This window comes from Gekko japonicus, unplaced genomic scaffold (genome assembly GCF_001447785.1).
Source record: "Gekko japonicus isolate JY-2015 unplaced genomic scaffold, Gekko_japonicus_V1.1 scaffold1681, whole genome shotgun sequence".
Lineage (NCBI taxonomy): Eukaryota > Metazoa > Chordata > Lepidosauria > Squamata > Gekkonidae > Gekko > Gekko japonicus.
In genome coordinates this window covers 26,250-44,918 of record NW_015167585.1, presented here as the reverse complement: position 1 = coordinate 44,918, position 18,669 = coordinate 26,250, and the positions used below count along the sequence as shown (strand labels likewise).

Genomic DNA, 18,669 nt, shown 5'->3' with positions numbered 1-18,669 from the left:
GGTTGTTCTGGAGCCCTCCTTCCTGAGCGGAGACGAAAATCTGTGAGCCGGAGGCTAAAAAAAAAAAATGGCTCACGCTGACTCAGCTTAGAGGGAACACTGCGGTCCAGACCCCAGAGAGATCCGTCCCCCTGGAGACAGTGGATGCTCTGAAGGGCGGACTCTGGCATTGTATCCCGCTGAGGTCCTTGGCTTCCCCAGGCTCCACCCTCCCCCCCAAAAAAAATCTTCAGGCGTTTCCCAGCCTGGATCTGGAAACCCTTACCCCCCCCATCCCCCATCAGTGGCCAGGGGGGACCTGGCACCCGATGCTCCCTCTCAGCTGTGGAGTCTTGTGGGCTCTGACATTAAAGTTGCAAGTGAGCAATTTGGCTGCTGCATAAATTAGTTCAGTCTGGAGCCATCCTTCCTGAGCTAAAACAAAAAGGAGTGAGCTGGAAGCTAGAAAACTGTGAGTTAGCTCACACTAACTCAGCTCAGCGGGAACACTGCTGGCAACCCAACAACCCTGTGGGGGAGGCAGGGATGGCAGCGTGTGACTGGCCCAAGGTCACCAGGGAACTTCCATGAAAAGAATGGGGATTCGAACCTGGGTCGCCCAGTTCCCAGTGCAGCACCATAACCACTACACCAAAAGAAAGAGAGATCTGGGGTTAATTTTTTTTTAATCGCTAAGGTTGGGGTAAACAGTCTAAAACCCTTCCGGATGTCTGAAGCTCTTTGCAAGTGGTGGGGGGAGGGTGCTGACTTAAAGCCCCTTGAATTAGATTTTTAGGGGATAACCCCCACTAAGAATTGCTGTGTTGATGCTTCCAGACATGAGGATAGGCGAGAGCTGGGTTCAAGTCTCTCTCCCCCCCCCCTTTAGCTGTGGGTGAATTTGGGCTAGTCATCCTCTCTTAACAGTTGAAACAGTTAGCCGAGAGCCACCTACACCTGTGCTCTCGCTTCTTCAGATACAGCTAGAAAAAGAAATGAGCAGTGACTGAAAAAAGCTCCTACCCTGCTACAAATGTTGTTAGTCTTTAAGGTGCTACTGGTCTCTTGCTCTTTTTTCCTGCTACAGACAGGTTAATGCAGGCACCCATCTTGATCTATCTGAAGAAGTGAGCACTGACTCATGAAAGCCCCTACCCTGCCACAAATGTTAGTCTTTAAGGTGGTCCTGGACATTTGCTCTTTTCTACAGCTACAGAAAGACTAATGGGTACCCATCTTAACCAGATTAGAGACTGGGAAAGCCTAGGTGCAAGTTTCTCAGAAAGGAAAATGAGTGGCAAATACTCAGGGAATCCTGAAGGGGTAGGTTCAGATGAGGATAGAGGTGGTGAGAAGGGGAAAAGGAAAATAAGGCAAGTGAGGGGAAAGGAACTGATTTAGTTTTACTTATTTTAAACCTGTATTAACTGCTTTTCTTCCATGCAGAACTTGAGGTGGTTTACAATTTAAATAAAACATTATTTAAATAAATTTTAAAAGCAACAGTTATAAACACACAATGAAAAGTCAACAGTTTAAACATTCCGATCACGACTGCCAATAAAAACTGTTAATCAGTCAATTGCAGTCCTAAATAAATCTGTCTTCAGCTGAAAGAAATCCAGATAGGTGTGGTAGGGAGAAAAGGAGGGTTGTATTTGTCCATCTGTAGTTGTCAGTGGCATTTCATCTGAATGGAGGGAGGTGTCCGGTTGGGTGCCACAGGGCTCGGTTCTGGGCCCAGTACTTCTCAGTATTTTTATAAATGATCTGGATGAGGTTTGGAGGGGTACTCATTAAATTTGGAGATGACACCAAATTGGGAAGAGCAGCACCAGAAGATATAGAATTCAACGAGATCTGAACACTGGGAAAATGGGTGGATGCGAACAAGATGCAATTTAATAAGTATAAGTGCCCAGTTCTACATCTGGGTAACAAAAATGAGGAGCATGCATACTGGTGGAGGATACACTTCTGAGTAGCAGTGTGTGTGAACAAGATCTTGGGGTACAGGTGGACTGTAGGTTAAATATGAGCAGCCAGTGTGATACAGCAACAAAAAAGGCAAATGCAGTCTTGGGGTGTATCAACAGAGGCATAACATCCAAATCGCAAGATGTCCTAGTCCTGCTTGTGCATTGCTTTGGTCAGGCCACACCTGGAGTGTGCTGATCTGGAGGCCTTACTTCAAAAAGGATGTGGACAGAATGGAGGGGGTGCAGAGGAGAGCGATGAGAATGATCAGAGGCCTGGAGACCAAGCCCCATGAGGAAAGGCTGAGGGACTTGAGAATGTTGAGTCTGGAGAAGAGGAGGTTGAGGGGGACATAATTGCTCTCTTGAAGTGTTTGAAGGGCTGTCACTTCGAGGAGGAGGGCAGGGAGCTGTTCCTGTTGGCAGCAGAGGATAGGACTCGTAATCATGGGTTTAAATTAAGGGTGGGAAGGTACTGGCAGGATATCAGGAAAAGTTTTTTACAGTCAGAGTTCTGCAATAGTGGAATCAGCTGCCTAGGGAGGTGGTGAGCTCCACCTCACTGGCAGTCTTTAAGTAGCGGCTGGACAAACCCTTGTCAGGGATGCTGTAGGCTGATCCTGCATTGAGCAGGGGGTTGGACTAGATGGCCTGTATGGCCCCTTCCAACTCTGTGATTCTAAGGAAGATGTAGAAAAGTAGCAAGAGTCCAGTAGTATCTTAGAGGCTGTCAGCCTCCTGCTCCAACAGTGCATACAAAGAGGCACCAATTTGTGGCAGGGGAGGAGCTTTCATGAAGCACTGCTCACTTCTTCAGATGTCTGAAGAAATGAGCAGTGACTCATGAAAGCTCCTCCCCTGCCACAAATTGTGTTAGTCTTTAAGGTTCTGTTGGTCTCTTGTTCTTTTCTGTTGCTACAGACAGACTAACACGGCTACCCATCTTGAGGGAAGAAGGTCCTTTTTTTTTTTTTGCCCATCCCATCTTCTCAGTAGATCTGAGGGAGAGAATGTGGGATCCCTTTTGTTGATCTTGACGTTTAGGGAGAGAGAAAAGTCAGCACCATTTTATACCAGGTAGTCTAGACTGCATTCATTCTTTGTCCCAAGATGAAAAAATCGCAGGGCTCTCCTTCAGCAGAGCTTAAAAGGTATCCCTAGTGTATCCCAGAGCTTTGAAGCTGGCACTGGAAAAAACTGAATTACAGGTTTAATCCTGTATAGATGGCCTGTATGGCCCCTTCCAACTCTGTGCTTCTATGATTCTATGAAATAAAGTTCTTGTTTCTATTCTGGACGGTTAAAAAGTTCTGGAAGATTGACCAGATAAGTCACTTTGGAAAGGGAGTTTTGCCTTTACTACAGAAGTGTAAAAAGAAGGAATAATAATCAGATTTCACAGCAATTTTGAAACGGAGATAAGGTTTTATATTCTGCTTTTCAGCATCATTTGCTATAAGTAATGTGCTAGGGTAGTGGCTTTCAGGCTTGCCTTTTCTGCATTATTACATCTTGGAAACACCATCATGTTTGTTGAAATACCCTGTGTGTTGCAGAAGACTCTGGGACATGTTCTAGGGCACATGCTTGGTTTACGCGGTCGCTATTAGGTTTTCTTGCTGCTGAACAGCATGAATTGAGTGCGGCTTAGAATTCACCAATCACTTCTCTGCTGTAACATTGCAGAAGCAGAGCAGGAATTATGCACATTGATCAAGCTGTATTTCAAGGAAGGTCATGTGCCTTTACCAGTCTTCTGTCTCAGCAAGATTATTATCTTTGTCTGGTGGGTTTTGTCCTTCCTTCAAAGTAACTAGTCAATGAGAAGGGAAATCCCGTTGGCTGCTTCCCCCCAACATGTGCTGCTGCTTCCTTCCCTCACCAATATGTCTACCCTTCTCAGCTGCCAGTTTCCCTCCCAAACCTTCATCGCTCAGGCCTTGTAGCCCCCCCTCCCCTCTTGCCTACTACAGCCAGCTGCAGGTGGAGGCCATGCAATATGTTGTAACTTGCATCATTTTAGGTTGCTACAGCGGTCCATAGTGCCACCCAGGTGTCTTTTCTCCTGCATTGCCTGTCTGCACATGTACAGACATCACTTTTTACTTTCTAATGATTTTAAATTTCTCTCCCTTTTTATGTTTTCATATTTTTCGGCAAATCCAGGTTACCAGGAACATACTCAAGCCCTGATTGCTCCCTCCCTCCCAAAAAAAATGGATTTTTAGATCTGCATGTTGGGGCTATTAGATATTAAATTTGGGTAAATCATGTATTGGATATTATCTCAGTTACCCTTACAATAAATTTCTAAGGTAGCTGGAAGTATCTTGTGTTACCTGTGCAGTCGTGGGGATCAATTGATGACATGTATAAGGCTACCCAATGAATTCATAGCTGGGGTAAGACTTAAGCTGGCTGAAGCTCAGATAGCAAGTCCAGGAAAGACCTCATTGCCTGAGGTCTTTGTGAACAACTGCTGGTCATACTTGGCTAGATATAGCAATCGTTTGGATGGCATAATATGGTCTTAATATATTTGTAGACAGTGATGGCTATCAAGAAATGATGCTGAAATAGCCTCAGTCTGCAGAAGTATATTAACCAAGTTTTCTGGAAATTTTCTAACCTTCCCCTTCAGACGCTTCATTTTCCCCTTGTCTGCTGGCCAGTGACCCCCAGCTTTGAGCGTGTCCACAAGTAGTCCAGTATACTCTCAGTGCATCTTATGACCTTCACTCTGTCAGCAAGCTGCCAAAGAACTCTGTGTAACCTTTGTACACCCCATCTCTGCCCTCCCTGGTTCTTCTCAGACCCCACTGTGCATGTATGCTACCAGCAGCCTGCAATCTGCATTCCTTTCTGTATATGCTAGTACTGCTTTGAAACATAGTTATCTACAAGGTTAACAGGTGTGGAGTTGGAGTTGTGTCTGTGCGTATATTATAATGAGCTAGGTCATGAGAAGCTAGTAATTGTTTATCTTTAGAGCCGTTTCAATTCTCAGGCTTTAGGCGCGAGCTTTGGAAACACCTGTGAAAGCAGGAACCATGATTATTGGTTATTGCATTGTATGAATCCATTTATTATCTTGTGCCCTGCATTTCCTGGCCATTCCAAACAATCCCTGTGTTCCAGTTTCTTCATTGCTTGAATAAACACTACTTTGCTACAAAGGTGTGTTTAGCTGAATGCGTGGAGGATCGGACACACTCTTCAACACTCGACATTCAGAAGCAATCTTTGCTTGCAACTGATGTGACAGAACAGGCAGTGTATCTGTCTTATTTAATTTATGTTTGTGTAGGCAGGGTAAGGGTATTTCAGTTGGGTCATAGAATACAAGGATTAACCTTAATGTTAAAGCATGGCTATCACCAGTCATCGAGGGAAAGCAACCAGTTTTTACTTTTCTAAAACTTCTTTGTTGGGAAGCAGAGGGGGTTGGGACTATCACCACCAGTATACCTCTTGGAGTTCCAGGGTGTCAACCTCTCAGGACAACAACTGCAAATCCTAAAATGCCTCCCTGCGTGTTTCACTAAACTTCTCTCCATGCATCAGTGATTTCAGTTTAGATAGCCTCTGCTTCAGTTCAGCTGTTTTTTTCCTTTTAAAAAGTCTAACAATAGTTTTGAGCTGTTTGTTCCTGTTACAAGGGTAGGCCTCATACCACACTTTCCTGGGTCTCTCATCCATTATGTAGGCAGTGAATACTTCCTTTTTGAAATGCAGAGAAGAGCCTGACTTTACTCCTTTTAGGAAGTATCATACAATGTATGTAGCAGGAGAAAAGAGCAAGAGTCCAGGAGCACCTTAAAGACTAACACAATTTGTGGCAGGGTAGGAGCTTTCGTGAGGCACTACTCACTTTTTCAGATATCTGAAGAAGTGAGCAGTGACTCACAAAAGTGATAACTGTTCTTGTAGAAATATTCACAATTGTGTCTTCCTAACAGGCCATTGAGGAAGAAGGGGGAAATCCTGATGAAATTCCAGCCTCTACCGAGATTACCAACAAGAGGACACCCAAAAGAACCGTAAAAGGTACAGAGAAAAGCATGTCTATCTTGCCATCATGTTGAATCTGTTTTGAAGTTATACAAAATCTCTTCTCTCCAGAGCTGTCCTCTAATATAGATGTAGGTGCATGTTTCAAGCTATCGCCAGATCTTAATACAGTAGCTTTGCAGAACAGTCTGTACTGAGGTTTTTAATTAAGAAAGCAAAGATGCGTTGTGTTTGTGCTTTCATATAAACGTTGAAACTTCCAAGCTGGGAAGAGGGCAATGGTTTTATTTATTTACTAGAAATAATGCCCGTTGCAGAAATAAATACAACGGGATCTAGAAAGAGGCTCTGGGAGAGTGCTCTGGCTTTGGGCAAACAGTGTCAGTTTCCTGTGGCGACCTCAGCAGGGTTTAATGACAGAGTCCACTGTTTTCTCCAGAGGGACTGATCTCTGCTACCTGAAGAGCATTTGTATGTTTGAGTTATCTGTAGCCCTCACCTGGAGAGTGGTAACCATTGTTACCCATTCTCCTCTCCCCTATGAGGTATGTTAGGCAACTGAAAATTCCAACTGCCTTGCGGGGGGGGGGAGTTTGAGGTGTGGAATGGACTGAAGTCCAATCAGCTTCCATATGCAAAAGACCAGGTTGTCGCAGCAGTTGTGGTGTGGGCGGGACCCGGGCTTTGCCTTCTGATTGGTGGCGATATATGCTGAGGAGCAGTGCCATCAGCCATACACTAAGGGAGTGCATTTTAGAATTAGAACTTTGGCACCCACTATTCAATTATATATAAGGAGAGATTTTTCAGATATTCTTTTTGCCCCGCCCTCCGAGCCGGAGCTGACTCAGGGCGGCTTACAAAAAAGCAGATAGTTACATTAAAAACATAATTATAATTAAAGCAAATTATAAAATCATAGTAAAGTGCTAGTAGTTGTTGGTGTTCATATGATGGTAGCAGCCAGTAGCCAGTATACAAAGTTCTAGCTTGGAGTCTGCTCTGTAGTTCTCATTTAGCCAGTGGGAAGGTTTTCAAACACTTCTAAAGATGTAGCTAAATCGGTTTCATTACTGAAGGATCGTTCAGCTCAGATTTTATACTTTATATTAGGATTGAACAACTTTTGTATTCTCCAGGATCACTAGGTTCTCCAAACAGGAATCTAGGAACTGATTTGGCCACATAAACTAACCCTGTAATGAACAGTGGCCCCAGTCACACGGGCCGGATATTGCCGGGTGGGGGGGCTAATTGCCCCGGAGGAAACTAACGCACGGCCGCCCGAGCACACGTCCCGGTCGAGGTCCCGCGGTTAGGGGGGAGATGCCAACCAGATGGGTATCCTGCAGCGCGGCACAGAAGCTAGCAATCGCTCTTTGTGTGCATGTGCTGTTGGGCACTGTTGCGCAACCTGCGGAGACTTGGGAGACAAAAAAACCCCTTGTGCGCGACGAACAGCAGCGGGCGCCGGATGCCACGTAAGTCCACTGGAAACGCGATCAGAGACCCGCCCTTGCCCCGCATCTTCGGCGGGAAGCCTCGGGTTAGCCACGGGAGCTCTACGCTTCCCAGATGTTGCGGTGTGATCGCGCCCGGAAAATCCGCCTACCATCCGTATCGTCCGCGCAGCAAATACTCCGTGTGACCGCAGCCAGTATTATCTTTCTGGTTCTCAGTGTAATAACTCATCATGAGCAATAAGGGTTTCATTGTTACAGAGCTGAAATTTATAGCATTACATATATGCGTTTGCTTTTTGTTTACTTATTTTGTTCGCATTCTGCTTTTTTTTTTAAACTGAAACACAAGGAAACATAGAGTTCCCAGATGGTGTCTAGAGTAGTCCTAGGCCCGCTTAACTTCAGGAAGGCTGTTGGGTTGTGTCTTTAGACAGTGCTATTACATACATAGCCCTGACCCAGATAACCCAGGCTAGGCTTATCTCATCAGATCTCAGAAGCTAAGTAAGGTCAGCCCTGGTTAGTATTTGGATGGGAGACCACCAAAGAAGGCCAGGGTTGCTACGCAGAGGCAAGACATGGTACACCATCTCTGCATGTATCTTGTCTGGAAAAGCCCTGAGGGGTCTCGTAAAAAGAAGAGATTGGATTTATACCCTGCCCTTCACTACCCGAAGGAGAACAATCCCCTTCCCCTCCCCACGACAGACACCCTGTGAGGTAGGTTGGGCTGAGAGAGCTCTGAAAGGACTTGTAATTGACCCAAGGTCACACCAGCAGCTGCACGTAGAGGAGTGGGGAATCAAACCCAGTTCTCCCAGATTAGAGTCCTACGCTCTTAACCACTACATCAAACTGGTGTTGGCTGAGACTTGATAACACTTTCCACTACCATTATGTACATATGTATATACGTGTTAATGTACAAAATCCCCCCCCCCCCAAAAAAACTGTAAGTTTGAGTGGAATCTTTGTATTGCACTTTTCCTTATTTTCCATAAAAGTAAAAATGGAAGGCAGATTCCTTACTGGGTGATTCCATATTTGCTGGGTCCCCCAGGGGGTCAGAGTAGTGCTTTGGACCCCATAACCAGTATAGCTGTAGTATATTCTTAAACAGGGGTGAAAAATCTGAAGCAAGCAGCAAGCTACATGGTGATTCCTCTAGTCCTGAGCCTCTGTGTTGGTTTTTAGGACGTAAACCAGAAGAAGAAGATGGTGAAGATAATGGATTGGAGGAGAACTCGAGAGATGGGCAGGTATGCAGGGAAGGGGAAGTGTGAATTAGTGTTTGTTAACAGACTTGTTTAGAAGCACACCGCTAATAGTCTGTTCTTTTTGTGCCCATCCTTCTCCACTTACAGGAGGATACTGAAGCAAGTTCAGATAACTTGCAGGATATTTACATGATGGACATCAGCGTGTTAGATGAAGCTGAAACAGATAATTCCAGTGCCATCGACTGCAAGGATGATTACATCACTGAAAATGTTCTTGACTCTGATGAGAAAGATAATACTGATGCAGAACTGAAGGAACTTCCTGATCAGTTGATGGATAACGAGGTCTGTAACGGATGACGTCCTTCTGTACGCTTTTATTTCCTATATGCCAGAAACTCGCATGGTTGGTTGGTTCAGATCATTATGTGAAATTTAGCTCCTGTCCTTCTACGCTCTCCACCCTGGTCACAACTCTCCTTAGAGTTGCCCAACCCAGTGTATCCTGTATCTTTACTCTCTTCCTCCTCCTTAGCTGTCAGTACTACGCACACGCTCCAGTCCATGAGCATCAACGTTCTATTGCTGACGCTTTAAACTTGAGCAGTTAGAATATCCGTGACTTTGAGATAGTTGGCTAGCGGCAGTCAAATTTCTGTGTGTATGGTTGATTTGAGATCTGACTTGTGTTACTTCTGAGCATTTATAGTCATGTGCTCCAGAATGTATGCAAATTTATGCATGTCAATTTCCTTTTTTTTCCCTCCTGAGAAAAATTAATAAGTTTCAGCAAGGAATAAGTATTTTGTTTTCATTCTTTCAGGAGAATGGCGAGGAACTTGATAAAGTGCTGGATGCTGCTTCTCCTAATGTAGCTGCCGTGAAGGTAATAGCCAGATGCAGCCTCACGGGCCCAAAGCATATTCTGATACCTCAGTCATCACTTTGTTTTTAACAGGGGCCATATTTTTAACACTGACTCTCAGAGGCAAAGAACTCAACTCCCTCTCTCTCAGGGTGAAGTTTGACTTCTTTTAGGCACTTCAGTTGCTCACTCTCATTTACCCACAGGCAGCCAGTGTGCATTAGAATGGGAGCACTGTGCTGAAGCTTTCCTTGCTGTTCATGCTACAGGAGAAGGATAGCTTTAAAGCTGTGTTTCAGCTTTGAGGAAGGCATCTGAAGCGCACAACTGTTTGTGCTTGGTTTGGAGTGAGGGGCTCTTTTGGCCGCTGTAGAGGCTTGGGAGTCTGGATTTGGCCTCAGGCTACCAGGCCTCCAATGGATGGTGCAGTAGGCCCTAGCTGTCATTGCACCATAAAATCTCTTAATTATCTACACACCAGTAACTCATCCAAAACCTGTGGCAGTTGTGCAGATGTCATCTGATCTGTGTGTGTGTCTGTTGAGATTTTGTCTCAAAGGGACAGGCAGCTGTGGTGTAATTTTGTAAAGCAGCCTGGCTCATAAGCTGTTGGTGCTGTTGTGAGATACGCAGGTCTGTGATTGCAGCCTCCGTTTCTGTAATCAGATTTGTCACAGCCAAAGGAATTTTCACTCTGTTGAAAAGCATTCCTCCTCTCCCTGTTTTGGACCGAGTACAGCTTGATCCTGCAATTTGCCCAGGATTTTTCCTCTGTCTCATAACTTATTCTGCAGAGGCAAGCCATGAGATGAGGGCAAAAAAGCCATACAGGGCACTGAAGCCCTGCTGCCAGGAACTAAGAACATAAGAGAAGCCAGTGTTGGATCAGGCCAGTGGCCCATCCAGTTCAGCACTCTATCACAATGTGGCCAAAAGTACCAGGTGCCATCAGGAGGTCCACCAGTGGGGTCAGGTCACTAGAAGCCCTCCCACTGTTGCCCCAAGCACCAAGAATACAGAGCATCACTTGCCCCAGACCGAGAGTTCCTATCTATACCTTGTGGCTAATAGCCACTGATGGACCTCTGCTCCTTATGTTTGTCCAACTCCGTCTTGAAGCGGTTCATGCTTGTAGCCACCGCCACCTCCTGTGGCAGTGAATTCTATGTGTTAATCACTCGGTGAAGAAGGACTTCCTTTTATCCGTTCTAACCCATCTGCTCAGCAATTCTATTCAGTGCCCACGAGTTCTTGTATTGCTCTTGTACTGCTCTGCAGAGATTCTTCCAGGCACCGCCCTCGGACTTTCAGACATGTCTTCGTCATCATCAGAGCTAACCACGTGTTCCTATGGATGATGATAACATTTCTGATAAAACCATATAAAGGACTGGGGAAATCCTAAACTAGCTTCTAAACTTTTGATGGGAGAGGGCTTTGGCTCAGTGGTCGAGCTCATGCTTGGCATGTGGAAAATTCCACATTCAGTCCCTGGCATCTATAGTTTAAAAGTTCTCGTTAGAAAGATTGGAAAGACCTGAGAGTGCCAGTTAGAGTGGAAAATGTTGAGCTGAGTGGCACTGCAGTCTGATTGGCACAAGGAAGCATCATATGTCAGTGTTTATGATTTTGGCATCTAGGAATTTAAATGTTTTTCTAGTTCTGATAACCTTTGGGGGGAGTTGTATTCATCATTTAAGGAGTGTTTTCCCCCCTTCCATTTTTATTGTAGGATTCGGAAGAACATCATACAGAGCCAGGTACTGTTATATATGTTGCCTTTCCAGTAATTCTTCTGATTTTAAAAATGTGTGGGAAAGGTACAGATCTTAAACCTTTTGTTTTACTGTACAGTAGATTATCCAGATCATTGCAAAGGTCTGCAAAGGTTGGAAGCCCAGCCACGTCCCTAGATCTGGCAAACGCCTACCATTTAAGAGTTGTTTTTCTAGACACGAAGCATTTGAAACAAGGCCTGTGCTTAGCTTCACAGATGCACTAGAAATGTAATGTCAGAGCTTGAAGGCAAAAGATTTATGCTCGTAGACCAGACTGTGGTGTACAATTCCTTGGTTTGTGATACAAGTAGAATAGTGGAGGCAGTTTAAAAGTTGTCTTAGGGCAATGCCAAGTTTTAAGTCAGTAACGGGATATAACAGAAGAAGGAAGACAAGAGGTTCCAAATGGAAATCCCATAAAGATACTATTTACTTTCTTCGACTTTGACACATTCATCCACCGGCAGAAGATGTTTGAGCTGTCGTATTGGAGTGCCCTGCTTTTAAAAAAAGAGAGAGAAATTCAGTTTGAAATGGAATTTTGAGTTCATTGAATCATTCCGTTTAAGCCTCTTGAAACCTGGGAAGCTAAATTTGGGAAGAACTAGAACAGACGAACCTCTTGAAGACTTGTCAAGAACGAGCCTGAAGGTTTTTCATTAAACTAATAAGGTCACGTTCTTCGTACCTTTTGGTCTTTAATAAGCCATGTTAAGTTAGCTTTTAGGCGTTTGAATGTGATGTACGCAAGGGTTTTCCGATCTCTGTGTAGCATTAGACTGGCAGCCATGCCCGTTCCGCACTTGTCTTTGCTGTGTTTCCCTGGTGATTAAACCTTGTGCCATTCTATTCCTGTTAAATCCATAGAAAATGAGAAAATGCTCGACATTTTGGGTGACACTTGTAAATCTGAGCCCTTTAAAGAAGACACTTCCGAAGCGGAGCAGGCACAGGAAGCGAAAAGCCCGTTGGCGGGCAAAAAGGCAGCGGAGGAAGAGGAAGACGCACTTGCCACCGCCGCCCCTCTGTCGGAAGAAGACCTTTTAGATACGAAGAGCCCCTCCGCCCCAGCTGCGGGCGGGAAGCAGGAGGAGGAGGCAGAGGCAAAGCACTTAGTGGTAGCGGCAGGGGAGCCGAGCGAGCAGACAGGCGAGGAAGCCCAGCCGGACTCGGACTCTGTAGCAGTAGAGAGCAGGAGTGGTGGTGGTGGTGGAGGAGGAGGAGATGATGATGAGGGTAGCAAAACAGCAGCCCAGAGTCTGGAAGCCAGTAGTGAGGCCAGTGCGGCCAGCCAAGAGGCCGCGAAGACGGAAGAGAAAGCTCAGTGTGAGGAAGACTCCTCCTCTGCCACTAGAGAGGCCTCTGCCCCAGAGGGTGGTGATCAGAACACGAGGTTTGTTTTTTCTGCGTTTTAGACCAGATGCTGTCTTTTTTTCCCCCTTTTAAAAAATATCTCTTTGGTCTCTCAGAGTGAGGCCAATGTTTACTTCCCATTGGCCTGCAAGACTGATGAAATTGTTGCATTATACTAAAAAAAAAAAAGCCATCTTTTTTTTCCTTGTGCATATTTTAAACAGAACAGTTTGATTTCTTTTCTGCAACCATCAGAGGTTGTTTTTCCTTAAATCCTTACTTTTAATTGTCTGCAAGATGCCTGTAAGGTTGCCGTCCTGTGCTTGTTGGATATCTCCATAAGATGTTTTTTATTGTTGTTGGCTTTTTGTTTTTGTTTTTTTTACTTTTTAAACATCTAAATTCTGGTAGGTATTGAATTCTTGCAATTTTGTATGTCAGTTGTCTTTTCTTTCCTTATTGGTTTTTCCTTTTTTTTCTTTCTGTCCTTAGTTTGGAGGAGAACAAAGACACAAAGCTGGCTCCAAAAGAAGAGAAAGGTACGTATATTCTTTTAAAATGTTCGTGTTTGTGGTGGTTTTTATTGGCTGTTCTGTGGTGTGTTAATGTTTTCTTTTTATAGATTGAAAGCTGCCTTGGTCATTTGTTGTTGTTGTTGTTTTGTTTCATTTTGCCTGAGAGCTGTGGGATAGAAATCATTGTTGAACAACCTCTTCCTCAGCTGAAGCCTTGGGTTATATTCTCCCACTCCAGCTAACAGCAGCATCTTCCTTGGTTGGAAGAGAAGGGTCTTGGGCTGGAAGAGCATAAGTACATAAGAGAAGCCATGTTGGATCAGGCCAATGGCCCATCCAGTCCAATACTCTTGTGTCACACAATGGCCAAAACCCAGGTGCCATCAGGAGGTCCACCAGTGGGGCCAGACCCCCAGAAGCCCTCCCACTGTTGCTCTCCCCCCCCCCCAGCAAGGTGAAGCTGTTAGCTGAGCAGAGTGCTAGGATATGGCACCATGTTTGATCCACAGCCCTGGAACCCCTAGTTGTGGTCCAGAAACCAAACAACTTCCCCTTCCAATCACGTGTCCAGGCTTTATCATCCTGTCAGCCCTCTTCAAAGATTATATTTTAGGCAGTCAACAGAGGCCTGTTTTCAGCTTCCAAAGCTCGTCCTGTAACCAGAGTGCAGCCTATGGCCAGATTTCAAAGGAACTGTCATAACAAACACTGGAATATGTCATAGCTGCCACTGTGTCCTACACGATACCCACATCACTGTACCGTTCAGCAGTGTGGTGGTATGGTTAGAGTGTCGGACTAGGACCTGGGAGACTCCGGGTTCAAATCCCCACTCTTCTGTGGAAGCTTGAGCCAGTCAAACACTCTCAGCCTAACCTAGATCTCAGGGTTTATTGCAAGGATAAAATGGAGGTGAGGAGGAAGAGGTAAGCTGCTTTGGGTCCCCCGTTGGGGAGAAAGGCAGCGGGTAAATGCAGTAAAAAGAACACAGCAGTGGCCAGGAGAGTCAGTTTCAGCAGTCCCCAGCTCGGTTGGTAGTGTCACCAGAAGGAGCATATCCAGCAAGTCTCCGAATGCCATGTGGCTGGGATTTGCCGAGTTTGGGCATAGGAACTGCATTGTTATGGATTGAACCCAGTGACAGGCATGAATGTGTAAAGCTGCCTCGGACTACAGGTCCATCTAGCTCAGAAGAGTCTGCTTGGACTGCGATCAGCTCTCTGCGGGCCCTGGAATAGAGAAATGTCTCCCAGTCCTGCAGTCGAAGATCCTTTAACAGGAACTGCCAGAGACTGGACCTAAGACCTTCTGCATGCAGAGCAGGTTCTCACCCACGGCCTCTTAATCAGATTTCAGACATTTGCTGTGATGTAAATAGCTTCCTCGGGCAAACTGTCTAGGGCATCTCCCTTTCCCGTGGGGCTGGCTTCTTCAGCAATGAGTGTGGCCGTGTCACAACACAGTTTGATGCATTTGCCTTCTGTTTCCCACCAGGTCCCAGTGCTGCCGCTTCTGGCCGGAACTTCTGGGTGAGCGGCCTTGCTTCCACCACCCGAGCGACTGACTTGAAGAACCTCTTTAGCAAATACGGAAAAGTAAGTCTTGTTGATGGCTGAGCCCTTGCAAGACCAGACAGTTGGATACAAACGATTATGCATTTTATGTGGGGCTGCTCTTGAAGCGACGGCTGGCATAAAACACAGAACTTGTTGGTTAAGCATTGTCTTAAAGAATCAGCTGAGTATGTTCAGTCAGCTGTCCTAGGTACCAACTTGCTTCAAATTCTACTAGGCCTTGGACTGTCACTCTTCCTGAGTCCCTTGGCATCAATTAAGGTCAAGCAGTGTACCTTGCTCCCCCCCAAAGGCCAGACTGGTGAAGTGTCAGCAGGGGCCAGAAATAAAGCTTCCTTTGCAGCCACACCCCCATGCCCTATACTTGGCTTCTAGATGATGTAAAGAGGGCTAATGTACTGTGGAAGAGTTGGAGATGATGTAAAATACCCCACCCACCCCCTTTAAATTAGGTTTTGATAGTCACTTGGACATCTGGAGACCCTCTGATTTATGCAGAAGTTGGTGTTGGTGTTTTTGTGTGTGATATTTATAATGGATCTTAAATGCATTTATGGAGTATTATAATTTTGCATGACAATTACTGGTTGCCACTGTAAGCCACAAGTGTTACAGATTAATGGTATAGAAATTGCCACCTTGGAAAAGTTGCGACATTGAGAACTGAGCTGTGCAGCAGCGCTCACTTTCCTTCCATGTTTAATGCACTTGCTTCCTTTTCTCAAGGTGGTGGGCGCAAAAGTGGTCACCAATGCTCGCAGTCCAGGCGCTCGGTGTTACGGTTTTGTGACTATGTCCACAGCAGAAGAAACCACAAAATGCATTGCGCATTGCCACAAAACGGAATTACATGGGAAAATAATATCTGTTGAACGAGTGAGTGATTGTCCTTTTTTTTTCCCCCGTCATTTTTTAAAAACCCGTTGTTCGCCCTCTCTCTTCTCCAGGCCCCCAAATATCCTAAGATTTTACTTCAAGGATTTCTAACAATAATAATGAATTTCAGGCCAAAAATGAACCTGTTGCTAAGAAGCCCTTGGAGAAAAAGGAAAATGAGGTGAAAAGTGATGCATCGGCCAGTGACAGGTAATACTCTTCAAATTATTCCCCCCCCCCCTTTTTTTTGGGGGGGGGGGTTTAATGCTTTATCTGCCTAGAGGAACATAGGCCCAGCAGTATTTGAAGCTTGTGCACCACCTCTTTCCAGAATTTCTGGAAGTAGTTAATGAAGTATATTGGAACAAGGAGGAACTGTCTGGTATAAAATTAAAAACAGGCTCCTACTTCCTTTACCCCAAAGTCTAGACAAATCCCAATTGAAAAAGCTCTTTGCAGCACTTCTCGAAAAAAGGAGCAGATCTGATTTGACAGTACAATGAAGCTGCCCCACCGAAGTTTGTGTGCCTCGCTTTCCCTCCCTCCATTCTGAACTTGGCAATATTGCAGGTCTCCCGGCACCAAAAAGAGTGAGAAGGGAGACCAGAAAGAAGATGCCAAAAAAACTGAAGAGAAGGATGAGAAGGGGAAAGAAGAAGTGAAAGCTGGATCAGCAGACCAGTCTAAAACCCCCAAATCAGGTATTCTACTAGGCTCTGTCACTGAGAAGAAGGCTAAATGGATGGCAGCTGCGTGGGGGGGGGGGGATCTGGCAGCTCTCCGGTATTCTGTAGGTTAAGGATGTAGTCTGGGAAGCCCTCAGGTCAAATCTTGGCTCTGCCAAACAAATTCATTTGTTGTTGGAAGCCACTCATTGTTCCTACATTTTCATTACAGTACAGCAATGCCCAGTACTGTCAACTGTAACTGGCAGTAGTTCTCCAAGATCTTGAGTGGAGAGAAATCTTCCCCACCCTGCTACCGGGCATCCTTCGACGTTGAAGTGCCTGGGCCTGAATCTGCATGCTCTGCTCTTGAGCTGCTCCCCCGGCCCAACCTTTAAATAATACTTGCCTGCATTGCAGACTGAGTGCTCTAGATTTTCAGAGCAGTGCTTATCTTGCAATGTGTTTATCAAACTGGTTAGATGTAACCAAGTCAGAGTTGGTTCCAACACAGCCATCAGCTTGGATAGATCATATCGTATATGTTACACTCTCTTCTGGTGGTAGTAAAATCCATTCATTGGTAAACTGTTTGGTAGCCTGCGTGACTGTTTTGGTGGCTGCTTGTAAGTATCACTGGAGTACAAAAAACTTGGGCTTACCTGAGGCAGATGCTTTTAACATCTGCCTTTTCAAGTGGCACTAGTTTCTGCCAGTGGTTGGTTGGTTTGTTTTTTATGTTTTTTATTTTTCATAACACACAAACAAACATACAAACACAAATGGGGGCATTTCATTCAATGCGCAAATTACATCTGTTACCAGTTCACCTGCCTATTTGTTATAGCTTGTATACTTCACCTTGTATTATTGAAATAGTAGTTAGAATTCTGCATATCTTAACAGCTTAATACTTTATATGTCCTCAGCAAGTTTTAATACTTCATAATTTATTTATATTGTTCCTCATACCATTCGTAGAATCTTGACCAGGTATTTCAAATGTAGTTTCCGGTTGACCTTTCAAAATTAGAGTCAGTTTATGTTTCTGCCAGTGTTAACATGGGAATGAAGTACTTTTGCCTTCAAGAAGTGTAGCAGGCCTGACCTGGATAGTCCAGGCAAGACTGATCTCGTCAGAGCTCGTAAGCTAAGCAAGGTCAACTGTGGTTAGTACTTGGATGGCAGACTTCCTTGGAATACCATGTTGGGAGGACAGAGGCAGGCTTTATTTTGCCACCTCTCTGAATATCCTCCAGGCCCCCAGTAGGGGTCTAGTCAACAGAGGTCAACATGACTTCCAGGTGCAGGCACACAATACCAAAAAAAAAAAAATGTAGCAGGAATTGTTGTGTAACTGGGGAGTGATCAGTACCCACAAGTTGGCTGCGCCCGAACTTAAGTGGGTACCATCATTTTCTCTTGTTGTGGTTATTGTGTTTGTTTTTTTTAAGACTGTATTGGAACATTAGGGAAGGTAGAAATAAATGTCAGAGAAGGGAAGAAAGCGGATAAGGCTGAAGGGTCTGCCGTCGTTGTCTCGTGTTCCGTTTTGTTGTGTAAGAGCAGATGCATCCCTGTGGAAATGGTAGTAGGTACTGGGTTGTCCTTTCTGGTCCTCCTTTGCAGGACACCTTTGTGGGGTCTGGATTGCTTCCTCCTTCACCCATGCCTTTCATTCGATTAGCAGACTGCTCACCCTTCTTTGTTACAAACCAAAGTGGTTGAAACTTGCTGCCAGCTTCACTCTCTGGCTGTGCAGCATCTGGAAGAGTGCGCAGCCCGTTACCAAGCCCCACCCCACACTGTGCAATAGAAAGTAGGTGGGACACAGAAGGGAAGTGGGAAAAGATAATTCAGACTTGAGTTCCAGTGTCTGAAATACCCTTAACGTAATAGACATGCCCCTTCACTGAAGAAGTCATCCGTCTGTAGAATTCCAGGCACTAAACATCTAATGCTGGTCCCAAAGAATATTGAGTTTATGCCTGTGGAGAACTGGCTCCATTTAGCTGAGTTATGCATTAAATGTCTAATTTTTCCCTTCCCCGCTTTTGTGGAGAACTGGCTCCATTTAGCTGAGTTATGCATTAAATGTCTAATTTTTCCCCTCCCCGCTTTTGTGTAGGAAACAAAGCAACAGAAAGGACTGTGATAATGGATAAATCTAAGGGTGAACCGGTCATTAGCGTAAAGACGACAACTACATCAAAAGATAGAGTAAGTGAAATAATGATGTTCTCTTCAAGTGTTGTTTGTTTGGTGTGTGGGTGTGTGTGTGTGTTTAAACTGAACCCGTTACAAGCTATCTTCGGCAGCACAGAAAGCTTGATCCCACTGTGGATGATCAGGTAGCCAAACGCTTACCAGTAAGTTTCTTGAGCTTTCTTAGTA

General features: G+C 45.0%; 1 protein-coding gene across 2 annotated transcripts in view; it reads left to right on the top strand.

Annotated features, from left to right (window-relative positions):
- LOC107112725 (scaffold attachment factor B1-like) overlaps positions 1–18,669 on the top strand; it is a 37,687-nt gene that overhangs the window by 719 nt on the left and 18,299 nt on the right. For both annotated transcript variants that reach the window (XM_015413913.1, XM_015413912.1), the window contains exons 2-13: positions 5,915–6,002; positions 8,624–8,688; positions 8,794–8,994; positions 9,473–9,535; positions 11,247–11,274; positions 12,160–12,685; positions 13,138–13,184; positions 14,655–14,755; positions 15,461–15,610; positions 15,741–15,820; positions 16,181–16,311; positions 18,404–18,495. In XM_015413913.1, the coding sequence (XP_015269399.1) occupies positions 5,915–6,002; positions 8,624–8,688; positions 8,794–8,994; positions 9,473–9,535; positions 11,247–11,274; positions 12,160–12,685; positions 13,138–13,184; positions 14,655–14,755; positions 15,461–15,610; positions 15,741–15,820; positions 16,181–16,311; positions 18,404–18,495 (1,572 nt within the window). The remainder of the gene's footprint in view (positions 1–5,914; positions 6,003–8,623; positions 8,689–8,793; positions 8,995–9,472; positions 9,536–11,246; positions 11,275–12,159; positions 12,686–13,137; positions 13,185–14,654; positions 14,756–15,460; positions 15,611–15,740; positions 15,821–16,180; positions 16,312–18,403; positions 18,496–18,669) is intronic.